The sequence below is a fragment of the Schistocerca serialis genome, chromosome 3 (assembly GCF_023864345.2).
Source record: "Schistocerca serialis cubense isolate TAMUIC-IGC-003099 chromosome 3, iqSchSeri2.2, whole genome shotgun sequence".
Classification (NCBI taxonomy): Eukaryota; Metazoa; Arthropoda; class Insecta; order Orthoptera; family Acrididae; genus Schistocerca; species Schistocerca serialis.
In genome coordinates, this window is record NC_064640.1 from 376,481,606 (window position 1) to 376,508,703 (window position 27,098).

Genomic DNA, 27,098 nt, shown 5'->3' on the forward strand with positions numbered 1-27,098 from the left:
CAGCAGTAGCTATTTGAACAGGGTCGCATTGTGGAGCTGCAGTAAGCTCGATGGCTCCACATGTTGGACACCCTGCATTGGTGGTGTGTCACTGATTTCAGCAGTGCTCTGTGGAACATTCACTCGCCTGTAGACCAGGATCTGGACGTCCGCATAGTACAGACGCATGTCAAGATATGTGCATTGTGCGAGCAGTGGTGGACGACCGAACGTCATCCAAGGGAGACATCTGGGCATATGTTGCACCTGCTGTGTTATCGTGGACCATTGTGATGCGTCTGCCTGCAGCAGGATTAAGATCACACATGCCCCTGGCCAGGCTACCACTACCATCTGGACACCGCCAAGATTGGCTACTCTGGTGTAGTGAAAGAGTTGACTGGAGAGTGGAATGGCGCTCTGTTGTCTTCGGTGATTTGAGTAGATTCTGACTCTATCTGAGTGCCGGGCGTACACGTGTATGGCGTGGACATGATGAGCTGCATATTCCAGACTGTATTCGCCTTGGACACAGAGGTCCCATCCCAGGATCCATAATGTGGGAGGTAATCGGTTACAACTCGCTGTAAAATTTGGTGTTTCTACTGGGTAAAGTAATCAGTGCATACTACATTGCACAGGCTGTTGTTCTAGTGGTACCCCCATTCTTCGACGGGAAGTTGACGTGCTTTTTCAGCAGGCCATTACACGTCCATATACGGCTGTTGCGACACATTGTGCTCTTCGCAATGTACAAATGCCGTGGCCAGCAAGATGACCAGCCATCTCACCAATTGAACATGTATGTGGCGTGATGACATGGTACTTACTCGTCCTCCAGAGCCTGCAACAACCATTGTCGAATTGCAACAAAAGGCGCAGGATGCTTGGTATAATGTATCGCAGGATGCCATTCTGATCCTTTTCTGATCGTATGCATGCGAGAATACACGCCTGCGTTGCCGCCACAGGGGGATACAGAGTGTATCGATTCGATTGTTTGGGCACCCTATACTGTGACTTGTGTGTTTCACTCTGTCTGAATTTGTTATCATATATTCCTAGTATTATGAACTACTTATCACTTCACTTGGCAATAAAATGCCGTTGTCCCTGAAGGTGTTTCATTTTTTACCGGCAATGTATTTATGTTCAGCAAGCAGTAGAGGTAAACAGCATAGCGTAGTTTCACCTACTTTTGAAACGGCATCGTTATGGAACTCCCAGTCTTCATATTTAGAACTACAACCGTCCCTTTTTGCGAGATTATTCACAGCCAGTCGTAAGAAGTGTCATATCACCTTACTTCTGTTTTCACGGGGCCCAGTTGCAGTTACAGTACATTTATAATAGGTAAAATATATTTACTTCAGTATATTGGTAGACAGAACAGTTAAAAAGCATTACCCGCGTTGCACACATCAATTTCTGAAATCCTCTTCAACTACTGTGAAAATGCACTGCTGACCATAAAACTGCAATACCATGAAGGCGGTAAGCTACAAACATCAATAAAATCTTCAGGGGTTCTTTGCCGCACAAGATACCAATTTGAAAGCTCACAATGCCATCTCACGCGGCGAGAAACCAGTGACGATTTTACTGCACTGACACGCCTCGAAAATCTTTAGAACAAACATAAAATTGGCATTAAGTGTGCTACAATTTTGGATACGCAAATGATTATCATTTCAGCACAACCATACACAGTAGTTCGGAGTTACTTTATCTACATTCTGGAAGTAAGGAAAGATTACACAGGGGGTTTCTCAGTGACACGTTGTACTTCAATGTTTTTTGTTTGTTACAAGAACGTTTATGTCTCATTGAATAAGGAGAAACGTCTACCACCAAGAGTCGGAATTCGACAGCAGCAGACTCGTGGGTTATTGAGACTGCCGTTTATCGTTCCACAATACTGCTGCTGGCATTGATCGGGATCCCACAACTGTCAAGCGAATATGAAATCGATGGTTTCAGAAGGGCCATACCCTATGCCGTTCAGGATCTCAACCATCCCACACAACTGGCGGGAAGAACTGATGTATTATTCACTCGGCCGTGCAGGATCTTACAGCCACCTCACATTCCTTGCGTCAGGCAACTGACTTGCTTGTAGCAAGACAAATATGCACACGGGTATTGCGGCGACGTTTGGAGCACCACGGACTGTCAGCAGAGCGGCCATTGTTGTGGCTTCCCTTCACACGGTAGTAGAGAGACGCTCTCCTACAGTAGTGCTCTAACGACAACACGACACAGGAATGTTAACACACTGTCATTCCAGGTGTGCCCACTTCCGCGTACAGGATCCTATTGGACGATTACGTGTGACGATGTTCCGAGGAGAACTAACGTTGCCGGGTAACACTCATCGTCGTCATACGGGCCCAGCTCTTGGTGTGGTATTGGTTTTATAACTCTAGCTTGCACAGTCGGTAATTTGGACAACAGGCTTCACATTTCTGACATAGTATGGCCTGTGAATGCGTCTTATCTTGAGACCTCCGTGACGTCATCTTTCAACAATTTATTACAAGGCTGCATGTTGGTTGTGTTACGCTGACTTACTTCGAGAGCGTCAGTGTTTGACTGTTTCTTTGGTCAACACGTTCTCCTGACCTTTCACGCGTTGCAAATCTCTCACCATGGGTTGCAGGACACTAGAACGTCACTACTTGGCATCCACTGCTATTGATGTATTCTATCACGCAGCTGAAGTGGCATGCATTAATTGTAGTCCAAACTCAATTCGGCTTGATGTCCAACCGGATAAGAGACATTGTTGCTGTGAGATGTGACAGCTCTGTCTACTAAACTGTGCAGCCTGAATACCCGCAAACCACCGACTTAACTAATCATGTATTCTTTCTATTATGCTCTAACGCACAATATTTCAAATTTCCTTATTTGTTAGTTTTTCTGCAATTTCAATTTATATCAGATTAGCAGCTCAGTCAACTCAAAATTCCCGTGCGGAACGAAATGGATTATGGGGAGTAAATACTTCTAGTGAGTTTTCAAGCTAACTTTGGAATAAGTTATAAATTTTGCATTATTTCACAAGTGATAAAGAACTTTTGCCACTGCATGGTTATTTTCTTTTACTTCCAATGTCAACCCTAAACAAAATTAATTGAAGGCAGTTTTGTGCCTAGTGTCGTAATTATATGTTACTAGCGAACTCGGCAATGGTTGAAATGGCTCTGAGTACTATGGGACTTAACATATGAGGTCATCAGTCCCCTTGACTTAGAACTATTTAAACCTAACTTACCTAAGGCCATCAGACACATCCATGCCCGAGGCAGGATTCGAACCTGCGAGCGTAGCAGCTGCGTGGTTACGGACTGAAGCGCCTAGAACCGAAACCCGGCAATGTCTCGCAATTACTAAATATGTATGGGAATTGGATGTACATCCTAATCACCTTCTCCCCCTCTCTCCGTCCATTAAGTCCTACCCCTCACTCTGTCGGTCTCCTCCTCCTCCTCCATAACTCTGTCCGTCTCCTTCTTCCTCCTGTCTATGTTCACTTCCTCCCAACCCTTCTCTTTGTGCACATCTTCTGCCCCCTTCTCTCCGACCTAGAGCCATAAGTCCTACCCCTCACTCTGTCGATCTCCTCCTCCTCCTCCATAACTCTGTCCATCTCCTTCTTCCTCCTGTCTATGTTCACTTCCTCCCAACCCTTCTCTTTGTGCACCTCTTCTGCCCCCTTTTCTCCGACCTAGAGCCTTGCTTATTGTGTTATCATTTATGACAGTATTCTGCATAGTTTTAATCTGCGACTGGGGAACATTACAAAGTTTCGAACGTAAGTATAACTTTTCTGTTTTCTGTTAAAACCGACTGGGAGGAAGAATCCAGAACAGCACATTCTTGTGTATGAATTTTTGTCTAAAGTTATGTAGAAGGAGAAAGAATACTTATGGGAGAAACAATGTGTCTAATGGTTTAAATGTCATGATATTGTACTTACAACTGACATCAAGAAAAAAAACGCAACCGCATATTTTCACAGCACATAATTTTTCTCTCACATTCGGTTTTAACAAAAAACCTGTACATTCTTGTTTAAAAATTTATATAACCTATGTCCGTCTGAATCTGCGAGTAGGCCTACATTAGAGTATTGTGTAAAAATTTCAAGTAAATCGTCAAGAACAAATTAATAACACCTATAAGGTGCTTCCGTCCTAATCTATGTCTAATTACAATTAAAAACTCTTAAGATGGTATCTTACTCTTTAACTCCTAAAAATTAAGCATATTTATGAAAACTACTGTACCCAAGTGATGATGAGACGTAAATATATTGATTTTCCTCGAAATTAGGAAGATCCCATTTGCAGACAACAGACTATACATTCTGGATGAAAATCATATTGCCGTCTGTCATCATAGTCTATGCGCCATGCTCAACGAATCAGAAAGGATTATGTGGAAGCAACTAATATTATCCACTTACTCCACATCGATATCACTGTCCCATGGGAGTTCCAAAGTCTCCATATGAGTCTTGCTGCTTGGCTGGGATGTAGAATCAGGGGAGTTGACGAACTTGTTGGAGAACATATTGAGTAATCGAGAATTGTGCACACAAGCATTACCCTGCAGGAACAGCACTTTCCATGACATCGCAGGAAGAGACACAGAATGGACTGGATAATGCTCAGGATGTATCCTGTGTTGTTTGGTGTCCCTTCAACGAGCGAAAGAGCCATATGGTCATGAACTCCCATAGTTGTCGCTGATTGGCACTGTGCTTCCAAAAGACAACGTCTCATATCACGGCAGAATCTACTTTTTTAACTAAATACAATTTAGTGTCATTCATCTCTATAGTTGCAATCGTTGCTTCTCCAATGGAGGCCAGTTGCATAGTGTTGAAGGGTATAAGCCTGGCGAGCGGCAGATTTCTTCGTACTGCCATCTACTACTTATGGTCCTGTTAGAAACTCGAGGAGTAGCATTGGTCCTAATTTGGATTGTGGTGGCCAGTAGATTAGAAACGACTACTCGTATGTTTCGGCGATTCAGAAATGAATCCATATACCTCTGGCGCCTGTAACCAGGATGAGAAGCCTGTGTATTTCCACTAGAATCTGTGTAGTAAAATTTGTACACTGCCAACGTATTGGGAAATACTTCATAAGTGCCATTCAGCCTCTCTCAGGCTCATAATACGACGTCACTGAAATTCACTTACTTGGATAAATTGTTCTCGTCGACGCCGTCTTGGAATATCTGCAATCTTTACTAATCCAACTTGATGTTCAGAACATAATTGTCTCTGAGCAGCCACAATACAGTAGCTACGGGTCGTCGTTTCTTATACCATCTACAGAATAGTCCTTTTAATAATAATATTTAATACCATCTGCCAGCATTCTTTGGAAATGCGGTGTTTCTACATCCCGTCTTTAGAAGTTTCAGTACACATTTTTGAATAACACTAGAATGTATTAGCAATCCGTCAAACTCTTACAGATACAGTATGAACAGGCGCTCTTGTTAATATTTGCATTCCATAGATGATGTTAAATATTAGAACATCGAAGTACGAACGTCATTATAAACATCGAGTTTGTCACAATTTCATTACGGCTGATAGTACGTTTACGGAGTTTCTAATAAAGCATGCCTAGCACAAAACAGGTAGAATTTTTATGTAACGTGGAAGTAATAATAAGTCTAAGACGCAGTTAAGGTTTCACACTAATTGTATCTTTATTCCATGACATTTATGTACGTACTGAAACTTTATTAAAAACATTTACAATTCGCAGTATCGATAAAAAGAAGATCAGAGCAGTATTGATTCAAGACTACTCTTATGTTGTATTCAGGCGATATTAATCTGTGTACCCACCTGTCTGAGTCTAGAGTTAATCTATGTCCAAGTGTGACGACGGTTCTCTAAATGTTTGCGTAGCGTGTTTCTGAGGCCAGACGTGGGTACCGGCCTGGTATTTACCTAGCTGGATGTGAGAAACCGCCTAAAAACCACGTCCAGGCAGCCATCGTTGTTAACCTGAGAGGCGGATTGGATTAGGGGCAGGTTCACCTCCTCGTATCCCGCAAGCGGCGCTTTAACACGATAGACAATAGGGTGGTTACTTGTCTTGTACTGACTTCTTGATAATATTGATGGCTCAATTATTTTAAGTTTATTACACGTCTACGGAGCAGACTTCATTTTGATAGTAATCGTATTGCCTGTAGAATGGTGAATAATTGCCTATTTATGCCAATACTCGAGTTGGGCGCTGTATTGTTGGCATACTGTTCATATAGTGTGCTTAAAGACGTACGAGTCTTCGACTTAACAGCCCTTTGGCACAATGGACGCTGAGCCACATTTTACTCAGAATCTCCTTGACTGTGAGTGTCTCATTTGATCGCAGCGTCAACTGATTTGCTTGTGGATGGTGGCAAGGACCACTACACTGGATGACAGAGTGGACACTTACTCACCAGTCAAGTTTCCTTTATTTTTTTAATTTTCATTTGCCGCCCAACTAGAGGAGTTTAATTCTCAGTGACGGATTACTTAGCGCTCAACCTGTGGACTGGATTACGGTTCCGTTGCTTTAGTTGGCAATGCTGCAATCTTCAGGCTATGCATGTTCAATGCGCAACTCCTGCCTCCCACGCCAATGTTCCCGTCGATACCAATCTTTGCTGTCACTCCGCTTTAAGCTCAACGAAGCGTAGCATATGGAACTTGCTGTCCAGTTCCAGGTACACACTCAGATTCTTCACCTTTCAGAATAACGACACATGTAGTCCGTTTCTTTTCAGCACACACGTTAGTTTAAATCTGAAAATTTATCTGAAATATGTTCAACTGTGACTGCATTTATATGCTGTAAGGATATAAAATATGCAATGGACTAACACTGAATGATGCGCGGTTCTAATAATGTGCAAAACAAACAAACAAAAAGCGAAGAGAAGTCGCAGTTTCCCAGTTTCCCTCTTACACATTCATTTGCGCTTCTTTCCATACCAGTGCTACCAATACTAATGACCATCCTACCATTATCTACGTGATTTATCTAGTGCACAAGAACTACCGAGCTGTAGTTTTGGTACATCGCAACTCTTGTCAAGAGGAAGAGATTAATGCTTATTTTCCGTTAGGCAGCAGGTCGGATGCTTAATTGTGGAGGCAAAGTGGTTAATGTATACGGCCAGACGTCGTTGACTTCGCCGCCCAGGTACTGCCATGCAGATAACATCAGGACGCAAAGTTTGTGACGTGTTTGTGGGAAGACTGTTAGACACAGAGAAAAAACAACCTAAACACTGATGTGTGTACAATTAAGGTATTGTACTGTATGGAACTGGGGACCTAGAGACGTCGGAGAGGCTTCGTCCCCGCCGTAGCCCTCAGTGGATCACAGCCCCATAACAGGCTACAGCAGTCCACTCACCCCACCGCCGCCCCACACCGAACGCAGGGTTATTGTGCGGTTCGGCCCCCAGTGCCCCCCCCCTCCCCCCCTTCCTACCGCAAGCGTTGGTGCAGAAATCGCCGACATACTGTAACTGAGGCAGAATAAGGGGAACCAGCTCGCATTCGCAAAGGCAGCTGGAGAACCGCCTTAAAAACCATCCACAGATTGACCGGCACACCTGACCTCGACACGCCTTCCCACCCGGAAAGCAGTGCGTTAGACCGCACGGCTAGCCGGGCAGGCACATATTAAGGTACCACATATAAAAATATCTCCACTCAAAGCCGTTACACCCTGTATATGTAGGTGATTTGGGTGTGTACAGCGTGCGTGATTTAGTTCTAACTTGGCTGGGAGTCGAGTCGAACTTATCTTGGAAGACAGATATGTATACGTCATTCTTTGCTGATTTAGCTGCATGCCAGAATTCATCAATAGTAGTGGTTGACAAGCAGTGACTTTCTAGTGTCCCAGCAACCCATGACCAGATGTTTGCAGTGCGTGTGACATTTGGAGAATATGCCGGCCAGGGCAACAGTCGAACATCCACAGTCTCGGGTTAGATCAGGATAGCACGGGGATCTTGCGTTAAATTGTTGAATGATAACGACACGGAGACGTCGAAGACAAGACACAACCACAGTTCATGCTTTGTGACAAATGTAACGCCTGGTGTTCAAATTACCTTCTATATGAACCAGAGGCGATCGTTTTGTGTACCCAGTACCACACCAGGTGCTAAGCCCCTATCAGACGAGGAATGCAATCTGGCAACGTTGGTTCTCCTCAGAGCACCTTCACACGTAATCGTCAATCACGATGCTGTATGCAGAAGTGGGACACACCTGGAATGACGACGTATTGCCAATCCTGTGTCAAGTGCTCTCATTGGGGGCATCACTGTAGGCGCATCTCCCTCTGCTGCCGCGTCAACGGATGCCACAACAATGGCCGCCGTGCTGACAGCCTGTGGTGCCCCAGACGTTGTTGCACTGTCGTTGTTGATACTACTTGAGCGTGATGAAAAGTAATGCCTCCAGATATTTTATGTCACAACCCTTGAAGTTTTCTTAAATAAAACAAACATCATTAGCATTCTACATCTTTATTTTTCATATCTACGTATTTGCAGCCCTCTGCTGCTAGAGGGCCGCGAATTTTAGCGTATAACATGGAGGTATGTAACGTAACTATGTCTGCGCGTGAGTTTCGAATTCGAAGAGTTCGTCCACACATGGAGCACCCTCTCCTTCAGCGTGGCAATGCCAGAACACACACGAGCGCTGCGACGTCTGCAACAGTTCGACGTCTCGGGTTCACCGTCTTTGGTCACCCTCCATTGAGTCCCACTTGGCCCCATCCGATTTTCATCTGTTTCCAAAACTTTAAGAACATTCTCGAGGAATTCACTTTAACAGTGATGAAGCGGTCCAAGCAGAGGTGAGGTTGTGGCTCTGCCAACAAAGTGAAACAATCTACAGTGACTGTATCGACAAACTAGTCTCTCGTTGGGAGAAATTTGTTCGTCGCCAGGGTGACTACGCTGATAAATAAATATGTAGACATAGGGGAATAAAGACGTTTATTTAAAAAGCTTTATGGGCTTTCACATGGAAAACTGATAGGCATTACCTTTCAGCGCGCCCTCTTAGTATTGCTACAAAAAAGCCCATTTCTCGTCTCAAGTTATGTGACGTGGCTGCATCATCCTGCACGGCCGAGCGAACAATGTCTGTCCTTTCGGTCGATAATCGTGTGGGACAGCTGAGATAATATGTGGCGTTCGTATGCCATTTCAGAAACCATCGATTCCATATCGGTATGATATGTAGTACATTTAATGCCTTACTTTACTTCTCCCTTCAGGAAACCAAGCATAGTATTTCAGCCCATTATTGGAATACGTCCATGGCTTCTTTCTTTTTCAGCCAAAAATCGTCGAGGTTGCTCTGTAAGGGCAGTTTGGACTGCCTAGGAGGTGTTTCATGTCTTGCTTAGTATCACAGTCGCATTTGTCGCCCTCCACGTTACAGTGAACTCATCTGATCGTGTTTGTTTCCATCAGGGACACCCATTGTTCATATTCGGTTCAAGATCCTTCATGTTTTCCAGGTTGTTGTGGAGCCAGGCTCGCACTCAGCGCCAAAGAGGGGATGTCGATCATCGATGTTTTGTCTGAGCCTCTCCGCGAATTAGTGAGATGCTCTTTAGGAGCTGGGACTCGCAAGACCAGCAGTTCATACATCCTGTTGCTATTGGACATGTTTCATTAAGGCTGCGTACCGGTCAGGCATATTCAGCTGTAGAGAAGCACAGTGCATGTTCGGTGGTTCTCAGGATAGTACGTTTTGCTCCGCATTTACTGTTTACGACTTTGCGTAAAATAGTATTTCTGGATGCCATATATGACGGATCTTTTCACAGTCGTGTCTATATTTCAGAGTTCTATCGAATGTCACATTCAAATGTATTGGTTTATCCGTGTGTTCCAATGTGGACTTGAGTCTTCGAAGGATTTGGCTTAAGGTAGTTATTTTGATAATATCCTGACAAGACTGAGTGCTTTCTCCAGCCTTTGCTCTACATCTTCGAAAGGTCGGCACTGTGCTGCATCTGCATATAGGATAGTATTATTTGGTACTGTCTGGCCTTTAGTCTATAGGTTAAAAATGGAGGGGGCCAAAACGCTGACTGTATCGTATGCAGAACTGAGGTCGACCAGTGTTAGCCCTGTCATCTTTTTATTTTCGTTCTCATGTTCTATATGTTCTGCCAGGTACAGAATTTGGCTGGTGCATGATTTGCCAGGTCTACAACCAAGCTGTTGAAGGATAAGTTTCAGATCGATAGAGTCTGCCATGCGATTCAAAATGAGTCTCTTTTACAATTTGTATAGGTGACAAAGAAGGGATACAGCTCGATAGTTCTTCGAAGAGTCTGGTTCCTTCCCAGGCTTCAGCAGCGCCACTAGCCCTACCTTTCTTCAAATCTTGGGGCTGTATAAGTTTCGCGGCAATGGTTGAAGAGCTGTGGGATCCACGTTTTGGCGCCTGGGCCAAAATGTTTGATCTGCTCCATACACATACTATCCACTCCAGCCGCTTTACCGCTTTTCATAGTATTGAGGCCCTGTTTGAGTTCTTTCATTGTGAAAGGCATTGAGAACGTATGGGTTTTCGGTTGTAGGACCCTGCTGATTTTTACTTTTTGATGTTTTGCATTGGACTTTCCACTCAAGGGGAGTTGATCGACCACCGGGATGGGTGTTACTTCAACAGGCTCTCTGGTGCCTTTTGGATCACCGTTGGGCTTCCAGACTATTTTGCTGTTGTGTGTCATGTTCATCCTTTGTAAGGTCTTGATCCATCTATTGTGCCTCCCTTCACTGAGCATTTCCATTAGTGCTGTACTACATATTATGGTTTCTTAATTAAAAGGGTATTTCTGACAGTTTATCACATTTAGAGAGCAGTTTCTTAGATATATATGAGAGGCGTGGGATGAATTACTGTCTGCATCCTCGTGGTATGTGTTGCCTCGAGATTATTTGTAGTATTTTTGCAAATACTTGGTAATTTTGGGATGTATGAGTAAGGTCCACACTTTACTTGTAAAGGAGCAGGGAAATTTCGGATCATGAAGGATAGAGAGAACACTTGTGTCTGTTTCGTTGTAGCCTCAGTTAATGCTGTGGCTATTGAACTATCTTACTATGGATTTGGTATTCTCGTTGTTAAAATATTTTGGTGGTGAGAAAGTGAATTTTTCTCTTGCAGGTTTGTACAAGGATGCGACTGTGAAATCTCCACTTTCGATTGTTAGTATTTCAAAACCAATTTGGAGGTTGTTTCATATCAGTTTCGTGGTTTTCAATTGTAATGGTCAGCAGTGTAGGTAACGATATTTCTGATGATACTAATAATGTGTAGTGGTGCAGATAGTACAATACAGTGAATGTAATTGAAGTAACACTGAAAACAGTACTTACACAAAATCTAATTTCTTCAGTAACGTGAACATCGTGGTGTCTATGTTCTCTATGTTGATGGCCCGAAGGTCTCTGAAACAAGGAGATTAATGAGAACACAGTTTTATTTTTTTCAGGAAGCTAGTGGCAGATGACACATTGCTGGTACGAAAGCAGTGTTGACGGCGTACAACCTGTTATGTGGATGGTTTGCTGTGTGAATAAGCATCAGCAGTTACAAGCATTTTGAACATTGAAAAATTCCATTTTCCTCGAACACAATCCCTTGGATGCAGCTGATTTTTTATCTTCAGTGATAATTTAAGTATAGGCCTATGTATACCGAAAATATATTTAGAAACACCTGACAAAAGATAACGGCGGCCTGTCATTAGAGATGCCCGTTATAAGTAACGGCTATCTGTCATGAGAGTTGTGAGACATCCAGTGCACAGTGTTTCTGAAGAAATTTCCAATTTCGCTTTTGTGATCCGTAGGTCGAGTTAACCTAAACCAAAACTGTTCATGAAGAGTTACATGTAATGATCACTTTTAAAGGATATTGGTTCTCATTAAATACGAACTGTTGTAAAAAAAGTTAGGTCACCAGCTCAACAGAAGGAAGAGCCTAAAATCATGCAACACGACATTCTGTTCCACGACATTTATTGACGGTGACAGTAAAATACGAGGAGTAACTCAGTGTGTTCAGCGACTCTGTATGTCGCGTGTCGCACCCTGCAATCTTTAGTTCCATTGCAGATCATGTGTACACAAGAAAATTGGCTTGTAATCCAGTCTTAGGTCGTCTGCAATAAAACGTTGTGAAACAGGTGGAAGTGACGATTGCTATTAACGACCAAAAACCTGCTTTCAAGCAAATAAAGCTTATTTCTGTCAGGTGCATCCTTCTTGATGTGGCTATATTCACAAGTGTTAATGTGTTATTCATATCTTGGAATAAGTTATGTACAGGGTAAATAAAAATATACCGACAAACTTAGAGGTGTTGTAGAGGGCAGAGAATAGGCACTAACACTATCTGATAAGAAGTATCTGGGCACACGTATGTAATGTTGAACTGACGACTAGATGTCACGAGAGGAGGACCCGCCAGTATAAAAGGTGGCGGCGAGTGCTGTGTCGCCAGTAGAGATGCAGTAACAGGAGAATGTCGGTCGGGAAAACTCAGTGACTTCGAACGTGGATTAGTCGTTGAGTATCGCCTGAGTAACATATCCATCAGTGATATTTCAATCCCATTAAAACTGCCCAAGTCTACCGTTTATGATGCGATTATGAAGTGAAAACACGAAGGAACAGCAACAGCTAAACCAAGACCAGAGAAACCTCATATACAGATGGACAGAGGCCGTCGAGCAATGTGGTGGCTGGTTATAAAATATTGCATGAAAACAGCGGAAAATATGACTAGTGAGTTCCAAAGTGCTGCAAGCAGTCCAACTACCACAGTGACTGTACGTTGGAAATTAAAAAGAATACGGTACAGTGTTCGAGCAGCTCTTCATAAGCCATACATTTGTGTAGTCAGTTAGTGGACGCTTGAGGTGGCGCAAAGAGCATTGCCACTAAACGGTGAATGACTTGAAACGATTGATTTGGAGTAATGGATCACAATTGCAACAGTTAAGTACAGAGGCCATGGTGTTATGGTACGGGGGTGTTTTTGTGGTTAGGGTGTGGTATGCTTATTGCGCTCAGGAAAATGTTGAATGGGGAAGGGTATAACACACTGCAGGGGATTGTGTACTGCGTACAGTAGCTAGCAGCTCGGATGCTATGGATGTTTGTATCAGCATAGCAATGTACCCTGTCATAAGACAGCATCTACGAGGCAGTGATCTGTGAACAATAACAGTCATGAAATGGACTGGCCTGCGCAGAGTCACAACCAGAATCCGATGGAACAAGACTGGGATGAGTTAGAACATTGACTTAGTTCCAGACCTCAGCGTCCAAAATCACTACCTTCTCTGGTTCCGGTCTTGAAGAACAATGGGCTGCTATTCTTTCACAGATATTCAGACATCTCACTGAAAGTATGACCAACAGAGTTCAAGGCGTCATAAAGACGAATGGCAGACACATCCCATATTAATGTCCATTATCATCTAGAAATGGATGGGGATGCACAAACACCCCCCCCCCCCCACCACCACACACACACACCGGATTGTCACATACGCTGATGATCTGTTCGTTTTTGTGTCAGCAAACCTAAGAAGAGAACTGGAAGCCAAAGCCAGTGGCATTCTACACAAGATGGGCAGATGGTGCCCGAAAAACACGTTCGCTGTGGTTCCCGGACAAGACAGTGTACACATTACTGCAAGAAGAACACCAGAGAGACTCGATTATAAAACTGCACAAGCTAATATTCACAGAAAACACGCAATTAGATACTAGGACATACAGACTGACGATCGATTGACATTTAACCAACACATAAAAAAGGTAGCTGATAAAGCAGAAAAAAACTTGTACATAATGTCACGCGCTTCAGCACAGTCACTTAAATACTTACACTACAAGAATGTGTCAGCGTGCCTTGTTTGAATCAATAACATGTTTTGCGGTGAGCACAGCGGTATACACACAGTGTCACAAAACGATCAGAAGTGTAGTTACGCGCGGTCAAAGAAGTGCTCTGTTGAGACTATCAGTGGCTTTCGGCAGCACGTCAGTGGTAGCACTATGCGTAGTGCTCAGAATATATCCGATGGCACTAGCTATTAGTGAACGAGCTATGACATTACTGGCTGAAGAGGGACAGGCCAGATAAGTAATAGAAATCACGAGGGAAGATGTAAGGCAAAAGCGTCAACTAAGACTGTGGCGAGCGAATGCGTGGCAGCGAGATTTGACAAGTTGTCATAAAGGCCCTTGAGTTTATTCCTTTTGCCTAACATCTGGGAGTGGTCGAAAATGCGCCACATAGACTCCAGTCGAGGCACTGTGCACTTTTAACAAGACACGGCCCTGTCCAATACATCTTTATCGAATGCACCTCTGGCAGCGAAGAGAGTATTACCGTCGGAAACGAAGAGCCCTGAGCATATATATTTACAGTGCACACAACATATGCGGACCTGATAATTTAATTTCACACATGAATTTATAGAGGGACCCATATAGATGGGAAGACCTGAACAGAGCCGCTGACGTTATATCACGCGTACTACACGGTCCAGTCACGTTAATATGACGGCCGCCAATGTTCGACGTCAACGTATAATAACCACTCACACATGGCAGGTGGCACCACTAGCACTGGATGATATAAAAAGCGTGTCTGGGGGAAGCAGAAAACAGTGCAGTCGTTGTCCTACCAAGGAAATCGAGCGGCTTATCTGATATCCAGAGGGGCATGGTCGTTGGCTTTCAGACCAAGGGTACAACCACTTCCGGAACGGCCAAGTTTGTTAACTGTATACCTTACACGGCAAATGGCGGTATCCAAAATCGGCGACGAGGCAGCTCAGGTGCACGTGGAGATGTGTAAGGGTCCGATCGGAGGTGCAACTGTTGAGCAACTGACCCCCCCCCCCCTCCTCCGTACACCGATTAACCAAAGGGCAACCAACAGAGTTTTGTCAATAACTGCTCAGTGAACGTTGCTGCTTATAGGTATCTGCAGCAGGCACCTGGTTCATGCACTCATGTTGACTGCTGTTCATCTGTGACGAAGGCAGGAATTTGTACGCCAATACTGCAGCGGGACGTCCACTGAACGGGGACAGGTGGCCTTTTCAGATGAACCATTTTTTATTCATCATTGGACCGATGGCCGCCGTCGTTTACGGCGTAAAATGTGTGAAAGCTAACAGCCTTCAAAAAGCGTCAGAGCGTTATGGTCTGAGAAATGTTTTCGTGGCATTCTCTAAATGATCTTCTCTTTCTGGATAACCACATGTATCCATCCTTGGGTATCATGACCATCCCTACATGCAGATCGGTTTCTGGTTTCCCTCGGCATGACGGCACCAAGCAGCAGGACAATGCAACATGTCACACAGCTCCCTGTGTATCAGTGTGGTTCGAAGAGCACCAGTTTGAGTTTACCATCAAACTCTCAGGATTTAAACCCACTCGAGAGTCTGTGGGACCGTCTCGATTGGGCTGTCGCACCATCATCAACTGAGAAACCTAGCGCAGCTGACCACGGCACTGCAGTAGCCATGGCTGCATATACCTTCCAGAACGTCACTTACTCCTTCCTGCACGTATCGCAGAGGTACGTCTACAGAAGGTGATTATTCAGGTTTTTGGCTTGTGGTTACATTAATGTGACTGGACAGTGTATATACCGAATACATAGAAAGAAGACTGTATGGACGAACTAGATGGACAATTTCCCGATATGAACTTGACCCATGGGAAGCATCAAGACAGAGCAGAAGGGAAACACTAGCTATGACAATGACAGTTTATAGCTCATGAGGGAAACATTGGATGCAAAATGGGGCACACTACACTGACATATTGGCGAGTAACACCTTCTAAATCAGGGGGCACCAAGAAATAACATTTGTAGACTATAACTAGCTATAACCATGCCGGTTTGTGCCATGAATAGGCACGTTAAACCTGTAAGAGCTGTTGTGTAGAAGCAATACCACTAGGTAACTAGATCGTATGTACATGGAATAGACCAGCCAAACACAGAGCGATACAAGGACTTACATTAAATTAGAATAGAATAGCATAGAAGACAGGTTAAAGGCACAAGGTCCATGTTCATTCAGAGATGCTTCTCTATAATCAGTTAATAATTCGGACTATAAAACAGTATGCCACACGGAGGCAAGTGTCTCGAAGTATGCCACCAGGGTCCTCGCATTTGGAATGGCACTGGTGAAGGGAACTCACATATTATCTTATGTCTTCTTCTTTTTTCCCTCCTAATCAAACAATCTTTAATTAAATTGTTATAAATTTTCAGTCTAAAGCTATTTTTAAGTTTTAGTGTAATTGTAAGATCACATGTTACTAGGATACAATAAAAATGTCTTTTGAATACTTGCAAAAAATGTAAAAAGCGATCCATTCCGTTACCTAGGTGATGGACCATCAGTAGACACAAACGTTAAACTAAAAAGTCAGCACATTCTTTACTTTCGACTCTTGAGGAAGAATGGGCTGCCATTCCTCTGCAGATACCTCATGGAAAGTGTCCACAGCACAGTTCAAGTCGTCATAAAGGCAAAGGGTGGACACACCTCATATTAATGTACATTAACAGGTTTCGGGATACTTCTGATGAGATAATATATGTCCAGAAATGTTACAGAGCGTCGAAGTTACGCCTGCCACTACACAGCGCCTTTTGCAGCAAAGATAAGTTCGTACGCTGAAAGACAGCAGGCGAAACTTCTCGCAACGGGTATGTAGGGCGTTACATTCCTTCTAACAAGCCCATGTCTGCTACAGCAACACTACCAAAATCGGCGGGATTGTCGCTGATACGCTTCGCGTTTACTGCCGAATGAATTGCCTAGCAACAGAGTTTTTCCGCTGTTACTTAGGCGCTCTGTAGCTTCTTTCCATGACGTTTGCGTAAATAGGGTCCAGTCTCCACTGTGTTACTCATTACTCCCTCAACAACCTCTGAAATTTTGTTGATGGGGTTCGGGTTCGCAGTATATATGAAACGCATCTTTACCAAGACACGGATAATACTGTGCAACTTCATGGACGAATATGGATTAGCCGGCCGCGGTGGTCTCGCGGTTCTAGGCGCGCAGTCCGGAACCGTGCGACTGCTACGGTCGCTGGTTCGAATCCTGCCTCGGGCATGGATGTGTGTGATGTCCTTAGGTTGGTTAGGTTTAAGTAGTTCTAAGTTCTAGAGGACTGATGACCACAGCAGTTGAGTCCCATAGTGCTCAGAGCCATTTGAATATGGATTAGAGGGAGAGTTCTGCGGAAATGTAGTTCACCTACCAATGAGACCACATGCACAACCTGATCCATTCTTGAGTATTGCTGAGTAGGAGGACAACAGGCGTTGTGGACCAGATTTGATTTTTGACCTTTGACCTTGACCTCCTTCACCCTTCCCCTCCATTTTCTCTCAGATCTCTGCCGCAGATCTTCGCCCTCTCCTCCCCTACCTCCCCCTCCTAAACTTCTCTTTTCCAAATCCTCCTCTGTTAATCCTTTCCAAGCCATGCTCATTTCCCTCCCTTCCCCTCCCCAAAGATATGACCCTTTCTTGAAAATGAACCAGTCGGAGAGCTTCTAAGTTAACACACATAAACTGTCGAGTCACTTTAGCCTGTTGAAAGCCTGAATAACAACCTTTTGCAGTGCAGATCACTGTGAGATGTGCAGGAACTGAGCAAGTGAGGTTCTGGAAGGTATTCACGGGGATGTGGAGTCATGCTGACTCCAGTGCTGTGACCACCTGCGCTAGGACTCTCAGCTGATGATCCATGGCGTGTAGAGCCCGATCGATGTGGTCCCACAGATTGTCGATTGTGTTTAAATATGGGAGAAAATATAAACTGCATGTGAAAGTGGATATGGTCCCCAAGGATAGATGCATTCTTGTCTTGATCCACTGTGCTTTCAAGAATGACGAGATCACTCAGGGAGTGCCCTCCAACCTGGACCCAGCAGACGATTGATGCAGGGTGTTTGCTTTCAGATGCTTCATGCTGTTCGATGGAGCATAAAACTTGATTCGTCTAAAAAGGCCACCTGTCGCTATTCAGTGGTACAGTTGCGTGACTGCTACGCAAATTCCAATCTTCATCGCTGTAGAACAGCAGTGAGCCTAGGTGCGTGAAGCAAGCTCCTCCTGCAGAGGCCCATATGCAGTAACGTTCGCTAACAGTCATTGAGGAGACACTGTTGGTAGCCCCTTGGTTTATTTGGATGGTCATTTGCTCAACAGTTGCAAGTCTCTTCGTCTGTACACATCTCTGCTGCCATCATTTACCTGTGTCATCTATAGCCCTTGGTGCACCACAGTTGCTTCAGTACCGATCTTGGTTAGTGCTATTTTGCCATGCACAGTATAGTTTAACCATGGTGGCACATGAACATTATATCAAACTTAGCCATTTCAGAAATTCTTCCACCTTTGGCTTGAAAGCCAATGATCACGCCCTGCTAGATTTCAGATAAACCATTCCGTGTCCACATCCCTCAACATGCATTATATACCCTCCACAACTAGTTCTGCCACCTGATGTCTGTGTGTGATGATTGCATGTTGACATCGAACATATGCAGTGATCACATTATTGTGACTGGACCATGTATTCACAAAATCAAAGTGCTGTATTTTACAGCTGTATCAGTTCATTGAATGATATTTCTCAACTCCGTCTTAAGCCACACCCTTTTGTTGGAAATAGGCCTAACTGAGAGTTTCTTAGGTGACACAAATATCAGCACTCCCAATAACAGCTCAGTATTTCTCTGCTATACAAACGGAGCAGCCTGTCACATTTCTCAATTCGTTTATGAGCTATGCCCCTTTGTTGGAAATAGGAGAATCTGAGAGCTTCTAAGGCAGTTGAGTTACACCTAGTTAGATCTCCCAGTCACAGATCAGTATTAAAACCGCCATAAAAATTAAACAGCCAATAAGACAGCCTCGAATGTCAAGAGACTCTAGTCAACTGCTTTACACTTACATTTTGAAGCTGAAGATACGTATGCAAAATTTCTCAATGACCCATGCACTAAAGACAGGTGTCTGTGCCAGGAATACCATCAGTGACTTACAACTAGTGGCTACCTTGCTTTTAATATCTACCTCACAGATTATTCAGGAACTTGAAACGTGCTAACATCTGCAGAGGTGCATTCAAGAATTGTTGACTCAGTTTCCAAACATATCATATTTCACCAAGTCGACTTAAATACTGAACGAAATGCATGCTGGAAAGGCAAAAGGCACATTGTGATTGTTTATTGGAAATACATATTTTCTATTGAAATTTAAGAATTCGGAGTTTTTGCTGCCGTTAGAATTCAATTTGAAATCGTGTTTGAATGCATTAGCTCATGATTTGTGGCAGTAGGAGATCTCATTAAGACATTGGCTCTCATGAGGATGGCGGTGGCCACAGCAGAGTCTCACATCTGACACCGCGGCCTGGCTCAGTCTGACCCAGTGGTGACACGTCCATCACCATCCATCTGGCCATCAACATGTCAGAGATGGTGACGATAGGTATTGCTTTGATTGCAAGACGATATGTCATGTACAGTGTCGTATTTAAGGAAAACTATGTTATTACTGAATCAAGTAGGTACGAAATTATTTTTGACAAACCCATATCTCTAGGGATAAATAGTCCTGAGCCAAGAAATGTTAAAATGTGCTAGACATAGACTGATAGCTTATCAAGAAACGACCTCAAATATTTACGATTTTATTAAAAGTAATGTACATATGTGATCTGAAACTTTGCATTACCCATATAATAACATTTATAAAAATCCCATACATAAATAAAAAGATAGTGGCTTCAATGAATGATAAAAATGGGCGGGGAAAAAATGGCTCTGAGCACTATGGGACTTAACATCTACGGTCATCAGTCCCCTAAAACTTAGAACTACTTAAACCTAACTAACCTAAGGACATCACACAACACCCAGACATCACGAGGCAGAGAAAAAAGGGCGGGGACATTGTTACAGAAATCATTGGAATGAGAGAAAAAATGTGCGCTATCGAAACCAAAACACGAGACATAATGCGTAGAGTGAAAGGCGTGAAATAAATATCTGCTAAGGAATTAAGCATTGACAAATACCGAGAATGTGTATTATATAATGTTGATTAAATTAATTATTCAGTACATAATTCGATGCAACTTGCATACACCTTCCACTAGAATGTAGTGTAAAATGGGATTATCGACAGAAAACGATGAAGGCTTCATATTCAATGATAATGTGAACACCATTGGATGGGGTCATTTTCGAGACGACACACATTGTGAGCAGTTGTGGGAGCAGCAGGAGGCGATTTAAAGTTAGTAAGGTAAGGGTAAATTTCCGTGTTCTGGTACTTCATGGGCCAAAAGGGGCATGCCACACATACTCTGCCAATGGCGTCTTTCGATGTGGTGTAGAGGGCAATGTGGGCAGCACACTGTTCTCCCATTCGTCGCCAGGTATCTTGACCTAGGAACGCTACTAATACATGTAGTAGCTCATCATCTGGCCTCACAAGGCTGAGTGCACTCTGTACCAGTCATCCCAAGGAAAAAGCCCTGGCAGTATCAGGAACCGAACCCAGGTCCTCCAGATGACAGTCAGCTTCGCTGACCACTCAGCTATGGAGGGGGACGATTTAAAATTGATTTAACAGTGAAATACTGGTTCTGAATCTAATAAACTAAGATTGCATCATGTATGTAGATATAGATTGGATGTGATGGTTATAGTAACTGAAGTTAGAAACTATGTGTTATAGAAGAATTGTCATAACGAAAATGTAACACTGGTTGTACATATATCATCGAAATATAGTTGTCCTATTTCCAGCAAATATGTACGGCCTAGGAAATAGTGAAAAATACGATTGTCTGTTTCGTTTTCACGCCAGTGAAATACTGAACTGCTACTGAGAGGGCTAAATATGTGTAACATAATTGGCTTGGAAGCTCGGTGATTAGTCTGTTTCCAAGAAATGAATGTGACTTATGAAAGTAAGGGGAGGAGTACGGCATGGGATAGGAAGGGGGAGGGTGAAAGTGGAGGGGAAAGGGGGTAGGTGGAGGATGAGATGAGGGCAATTGAAGGGCGAGGGGGTGAGATGTGGAGTGGAGTCACGTCAAGCTCAAGGTCAAATGTCAAATGATAAACTTGGTCTATAAATGCTGTTGTCGTCCTACACGATTAGTTGGGATTCCCTCGAGGTCAGATTAAAGAAATACGTCGAAGCAGTTCAGTGGTGTGGTGATAGAGCCATTAGTAGTCGGGACCATTACGAGAGAGTTGTGGGAATGCTTGTGAGACTAGATGAGAATCCTTGGAAGGAAAATGATAATACACTCCTGGAAATGGAAATAAGAACACATTGACACCGGTGTGTCAGACCCACCATACTTGCTCCGGACACTGCGAGAGGGCTGTACAAGCAATGATCACACGCACGGCACAGCGGACACACCAGGAACCGCGGTGTTGGCCGTCGAATGGCGCTAGCTGCGCAGCATTTGTGCACCGCCGCCGTCAGTGTCAGCCAGTTTGCCGTGGCATACGGAACTCCATCGCAGTCTTTAACACTGGTAGCATGCCGCGACAGCGTGGACGTGAACCGTATGTGCAGTTGACGGACTTTGAGCGAGGGCGTATAGTGGGCATGCGGGAGGCCGGGTGGACGTACCGCCGAATTGCTCAACACGTGGGGCGTGAGGTCTCCACAGTACATCGATGTTGTCGCCAGTGGTCGGCGGAAGGTGCACGTGCCCGTCGACCTGGGACCGGACCGCAGCGACGCACGGATGCACGCCAAGACCGTAGGATCCTACGCAGTGCCGTAGGGGACCGCACCGCCACTTCCCAGCAAATTAGGGACACTGTTGCTCCTGGGGTATCGGCGAGGACCATTCGCAACCGTCTCCATGAAGCTGGGCTACGGTCCCGCACACCGTTAGGCCGTCTTCCGCTCACGCCCCAACATCGTGCAGCCCGCCTCCAGTGGTGTCGCGACAGGCGTGAATGGAGGGACGAATGGAGACGTGTCGTCTTCAGCGATGAGAGTCGCTTCTGCCTTGGTGCCAATGATGGTCGTATGCGTGTTTGGCGCCGTGCAGGTGAGCGCCACAATCAGGACTGCATACAACCGAGGCACACAGGGCCAACACCCGGCATATGGTGTGGGGAGCGATCTCCTACACTGGCCATACACCACTGGTGATCGTCGAGGGGACACTGAATAGTGCACGGTACATCCAAACCGTCATCGAACCCATCGTTCTACCATTCCTAGACCGGCAAGGGAACTTGCTGTTCCAACAGGACAATGCACGTCCGCATGTATCCCGTGCCACCCAACGTGCTCTAGAAGGTGTAAGTCGACTACCATGGCCAGCAAGATCTCCGGATCTGTCCCCCATTGAGCATGTTTGGAACTGGATGAAGCGTCGTCTCACGCGGTCTGCACGTCCAGCACGAACGCTGGTCCAACTGAGGCGCCAGGTGGAAATGGCATGGCAAGCCGTTCCACAGGACTACATCCAGCATCTCTACGATCGTCTCCATGGGAGAATAGCAGCCTGCATTGCTGCGAAAGGTGGATATACACTGTACTAGTGCCGACATTGTGCATGCTCTGTTGCCTGTGTCTATGTGCCTGTGGTTCTGTCAGTGTGATCATGTGATGTATCTGACCCCAGGAATGTGTCAATAAAGTTTCCCCTTCCTGGGACAATGAATTCACGGTGTTCTTATTTCAATTTCCAGGAGTGTATTTTCACGAAACGATATCGGGGAAGTTTAGAGAAACGGCATTTGCGCCAGACTGCTGAATGATCCTACTGTCAACAATGTTCGTCTTATGTAAGGGTTGTAGGGCAGAATAAGAGAAATTTCGGTTTAGACAGAGACATCCAGGCAACCATTGTTCCCTCTCTCCATTTGATAATTTATCAGGAAAGAAATTGACTCTGCAATGTTTTGTGAAACAGGCCAAAAAATTAGTCGAACCCTGAAGACATCGGTCTAATAACCTGTAAATCCGCCTGTAGACAGTATAACGGCTTCAATTCAGCGAGGAGGAGATGCTGCAAGTTTCTGCAGGTATGCTACATCCAGCTGAAACCGTTCATTGATGATAAGATCACATAGATTTACCGCACTTTGGGAATGGTGATTGTTAGGACTCCCTCGCTGCCCCAAAGAGTCTCAGATATTTTCTGTGATATTAAGATCGGATGAATTTGTGCGCTATTCGAGGTACGATCGAATGCCTGAATGTTCATCAAGCAAGTAACGTATACCGGGTGATCAAAAAGTCAGTATAAATTTGAAAACTTAATAAACCACGGAATAATGTGGATAGAGAGGTAAAAATTGACACACATGCTTCGAATGACATGGGGTTTTATTAGAACCAAAATGCAGGATGGCGCTCCACCCCATATTGCTAGACGCGTGAAAGATCTCTTGCGTGCGTCGTTTGGTGATGATCGTGTGCTCAGCCGCCACTTTCGTCATGCTTGGCCTCCCAGGTCCCCAGACCTCAGTCCGTGCGATTATTGGCTTTGGGGTTACCTGAAGTCGCAAGTGTATCGTGATCGACCGACATCTCTAGGGATGCTGAAAGACAACATCCGACGCCAATGCCTCACCATAACTCTGGACATGCTTTACAGTGCTGTTCGCAACATTATTCCTCGACTACAGCTATTGTTGAGGAATGATGGTGGACATATTGAGCATTTCCTGTAAAGAACATCATCTTTGCTTTGTCTTACTTTGTTATGCTAATTATTGCTATCTGATCAGATGAAGCGCCATCTGTCGGACATTTTTTCAACTTTTGTATTTTTTTCGTTCTAATAAAACCCCATGCCATTCGAAGCATGTGTGTCAATTTGTACCTCTCTATCTACATTATTCCGTGATTTATTCAGTTTTCAAATTTATACTGACTTTTTGATCTCCCGGTGTATGCAGCCCTGTGAACACCGCTGTTATTATCTTGGAAGACAGGAGTGTCCACAGTATCCTCACAATGAATATGTAGAATGATTGGCAACACTTGGTATCAGAAAATGTGGAAATGTGGAAATAAAACATGGCGTTCAGAGCAATGGCATTGTCTATGTCTATGTCTTTCGCCAAAAGTCCATTACATTCTGTTTCATTAGCAACAGTCACTCGGAAACTACTTGAGATGAACCTGCATTTATTAACAACAGAAATTTCTGTCGGCTTTGAAACCAATTATCATTGATAAATTATTACACTCCTACCCATTTCCTGTTATTTAGAAATTCTTACGACCACTGTTCTTACGCCGTGTTACAAGGCTGCTAATGGTGCACTATTCCTTGTAGACACATTGGACAGCCCGCGGTGATAACGCGACAAATCGAATAGCTTCAGCCACATTGCGTTCATGGGCAAATCCAAACACGATAACTCTATTCTGCCAATCTGCTTCGAGTCCATACGATCCACATTATCAAGCTGACTGCATAAAACCGACTGGTACACTCACACGACTTCACTGCCAAGACTTACATCAGCAATGGAGAGTAATATGGCTGCCTGGTACCAGTTATACAATATCTGAAGCACACATAGCCAACCAGAATGCTTTTTAATGGGACGACTCATATTTTGTTCTGTGTGCTTCTGTAAATGTGGATTTAATAAAGCTTCGGTTGGTTTCTTATTCAATCCCTGTTCAACGGAACAAAGAGCTCCACCTCTATGTCTTCGAAGTCAACGAGACGTGGAAGCATAACGATCCTTTTTTTTACAACGGTAAGACGAGATGTTATAACACTATTTGTTTATGGTTCATCAAAATTTTTTGTAATTTTTTGCTTTTAAAATTTTCGCATATTGGTACTATACTTTCTGTATATGTAAAGTAAAGAGTGCTATACTGAACGTTAAAGTTCTTTACATTGTACGTGAGTAATGAATGTAAAATATTATGTAAATTGTTTATTACGTTAAATAATTTTCTGATGACTTTCGTATTTAAAAATATTTGTGTGTATAAACTGTTCATGTTGATGTAAATTTGACAACTGTTAGAAATGTCACACTTAGGAACAATGTAAGAAATAGATGTTATGTAAAAACCAGTGTGCTTTTATTCGAAACGAAAGTCTCTGGGGAGTGGAAAAGGTGGCAAGGGCGAATTGGCGCGCTACTTAGAGCAAGCGCGGGAAGTAAGTCACACAGTCTGTAGGCAGCAGTGATTGAGGCAACACCCTTGTGGAGCAGAAGGAGCTTTGCTTGCAAATTTGCACAAAATTGCCTCAGATGAAGACTGCAAACGGTTTACGGCATAGCTGCGAGTTCTTGGGCTTCTGCATCTAAAATTGAACGACACCAAGAAGAGAAACTGAGCCCATACAGTAAGATACTTGCAGGCCGTACTGTGCGTAGTGCAGCCGTCAAAACTGTTCGCCACACCCAAGCCTACAGCCACCAGATAAGATTTTTTTGTTATTTTACTTTTGCACAGTGTGAAACACTAATTTAAATAGTGTTTTATTAGTGAAAAATCGTTCTTGAACTTTAAAGAAACTGGTTCATCCTTTTATTTCATCCTAATCATTCACCTATATAGCATTCCTTCTTGGTGTTTGATTAATTTGAGTAGCATGTTTTACAGACTTATGAAGTGCCAAGTTAACATAAAGAGGACCCATTTAAATTGTTTTTGTGTTAATAATGAGATACATGTGTGAGGGACTAAATCCTGTAGTAATGAAAATTTTCGTTAGAGTAATAACACGTCCATGCTTTGGTACATTACAGAGAAATAAAGTCAAACTATTTTTGTTTCAAAAGTTTTCTTAACTGTTGCAGAGTGTTATAGTAAAAGTTTTCTTACGTAAAATTCAGTCAGAGTGAAGTAAAGTTACTAGAATCTGTTAACTGACTATACAGAGTTAGTTCAAAGAGTAACAGCTTTGAAAGTAAATTCCACTAAGAAAGAGGTTTTTTTGAAGTGAAATGTTCAGTATAAAAAAAATTGTGCTTTAGTGTCTAAGTATTTTAGTATTTAAGTTTATTGGCTGTGGAAAGTGCTTTTCTAAAGGTCCCCCGTGGCCAAATCTTTTTTTTTAGCTTCCTTGAAGTTATCTAATGGGCTTTTTCTCTATTAAAAACGTAATGTACAAGGGTTTAGTAGTCAAATAATTCCAGTGTCTGCACCAACAATGTTTACGTGGAGTAATACGAGGGCTATCCACAAAGTACATTACGTTTTGGAATTAAAAATAAATAAAGTATTGGAATTTTTTTTTATTTTATACAGATGAAAGCCACACTTAAATACTACTTTTCTACATACTGTAGTTGCCATTTAAATTAAGGCACTTATCGTAGCGATGGACGAGCTTGGAAATTCCTTCGTCGTAAAATTCGGCCGCCTGCGCCTTCAACCACGTGGTTAATCAGTAACCCGGTAGAAATACGATTTTTGTGGATTTCCTGGAAAGGGGCACTACAATAAACTCTCAAAGGTATTGCCAAACTCTGCACAACCTCAGAAGAGCAATACAAAACAAGCGCAGGGGAAAGTTGGGCTCAAAGATCTTGCTGATTCACGACAACGCCCGGGCCCACACGGCAAATGCCACTCGTGAAGTTCTCGAATCTTTTAAGTGGGAGTTGTTTCCTCATCCGCCGTACAATCCCGATCTGGCACCGAGTGACTTCCACTTATTCCCAGCAATGAAGAAGTGGTTGGCTATGCAGCGTTTTGATGACGACGCACAGCTTGAAGAAGAGGTAACCACGTGGTTGAAGGTGCAGGCGGCCGAATTTTACGACGAAGGAATTTCCAAGCTCGTCATCGCTACGATAAGTGCCTTAATTTAAATGGCAACTATGTAGAAAAGTAGTATTGAAGTGTGGCTTTCATCTGTATATAATAAAAAAAATTTCCAATACTTTATTTATTTTTAATTCCGAAACGTAATGTACTTTGTGGATAGCCC

At 43.6% G+C, this 27,098-nt stretch overlaps 1 protein-coding gene across 1 annotated transcript in view; it reads right to left on the reverse strand.

The window, feature by feature from the left end:
- Positions 1 to 27,098, reverse strand: part of LOC126471615 (relaxin receptor 1) — a 752,030-nt gene that overhangs the window by 143,523 nt on the left and 581,409 nt on the right. Inside the window, exon 13 of the mRNA XM_050099855.1 lies at positions 11,434 to 11,505. Within this exon, the coding sequence (XP_049955812.1) occupies positions 11,434 to 11,505 (72 nt within the window). The remainder of the gene's footprint in view (positions 1 to 11,433; positions 11,506 to 27,098) is intronic.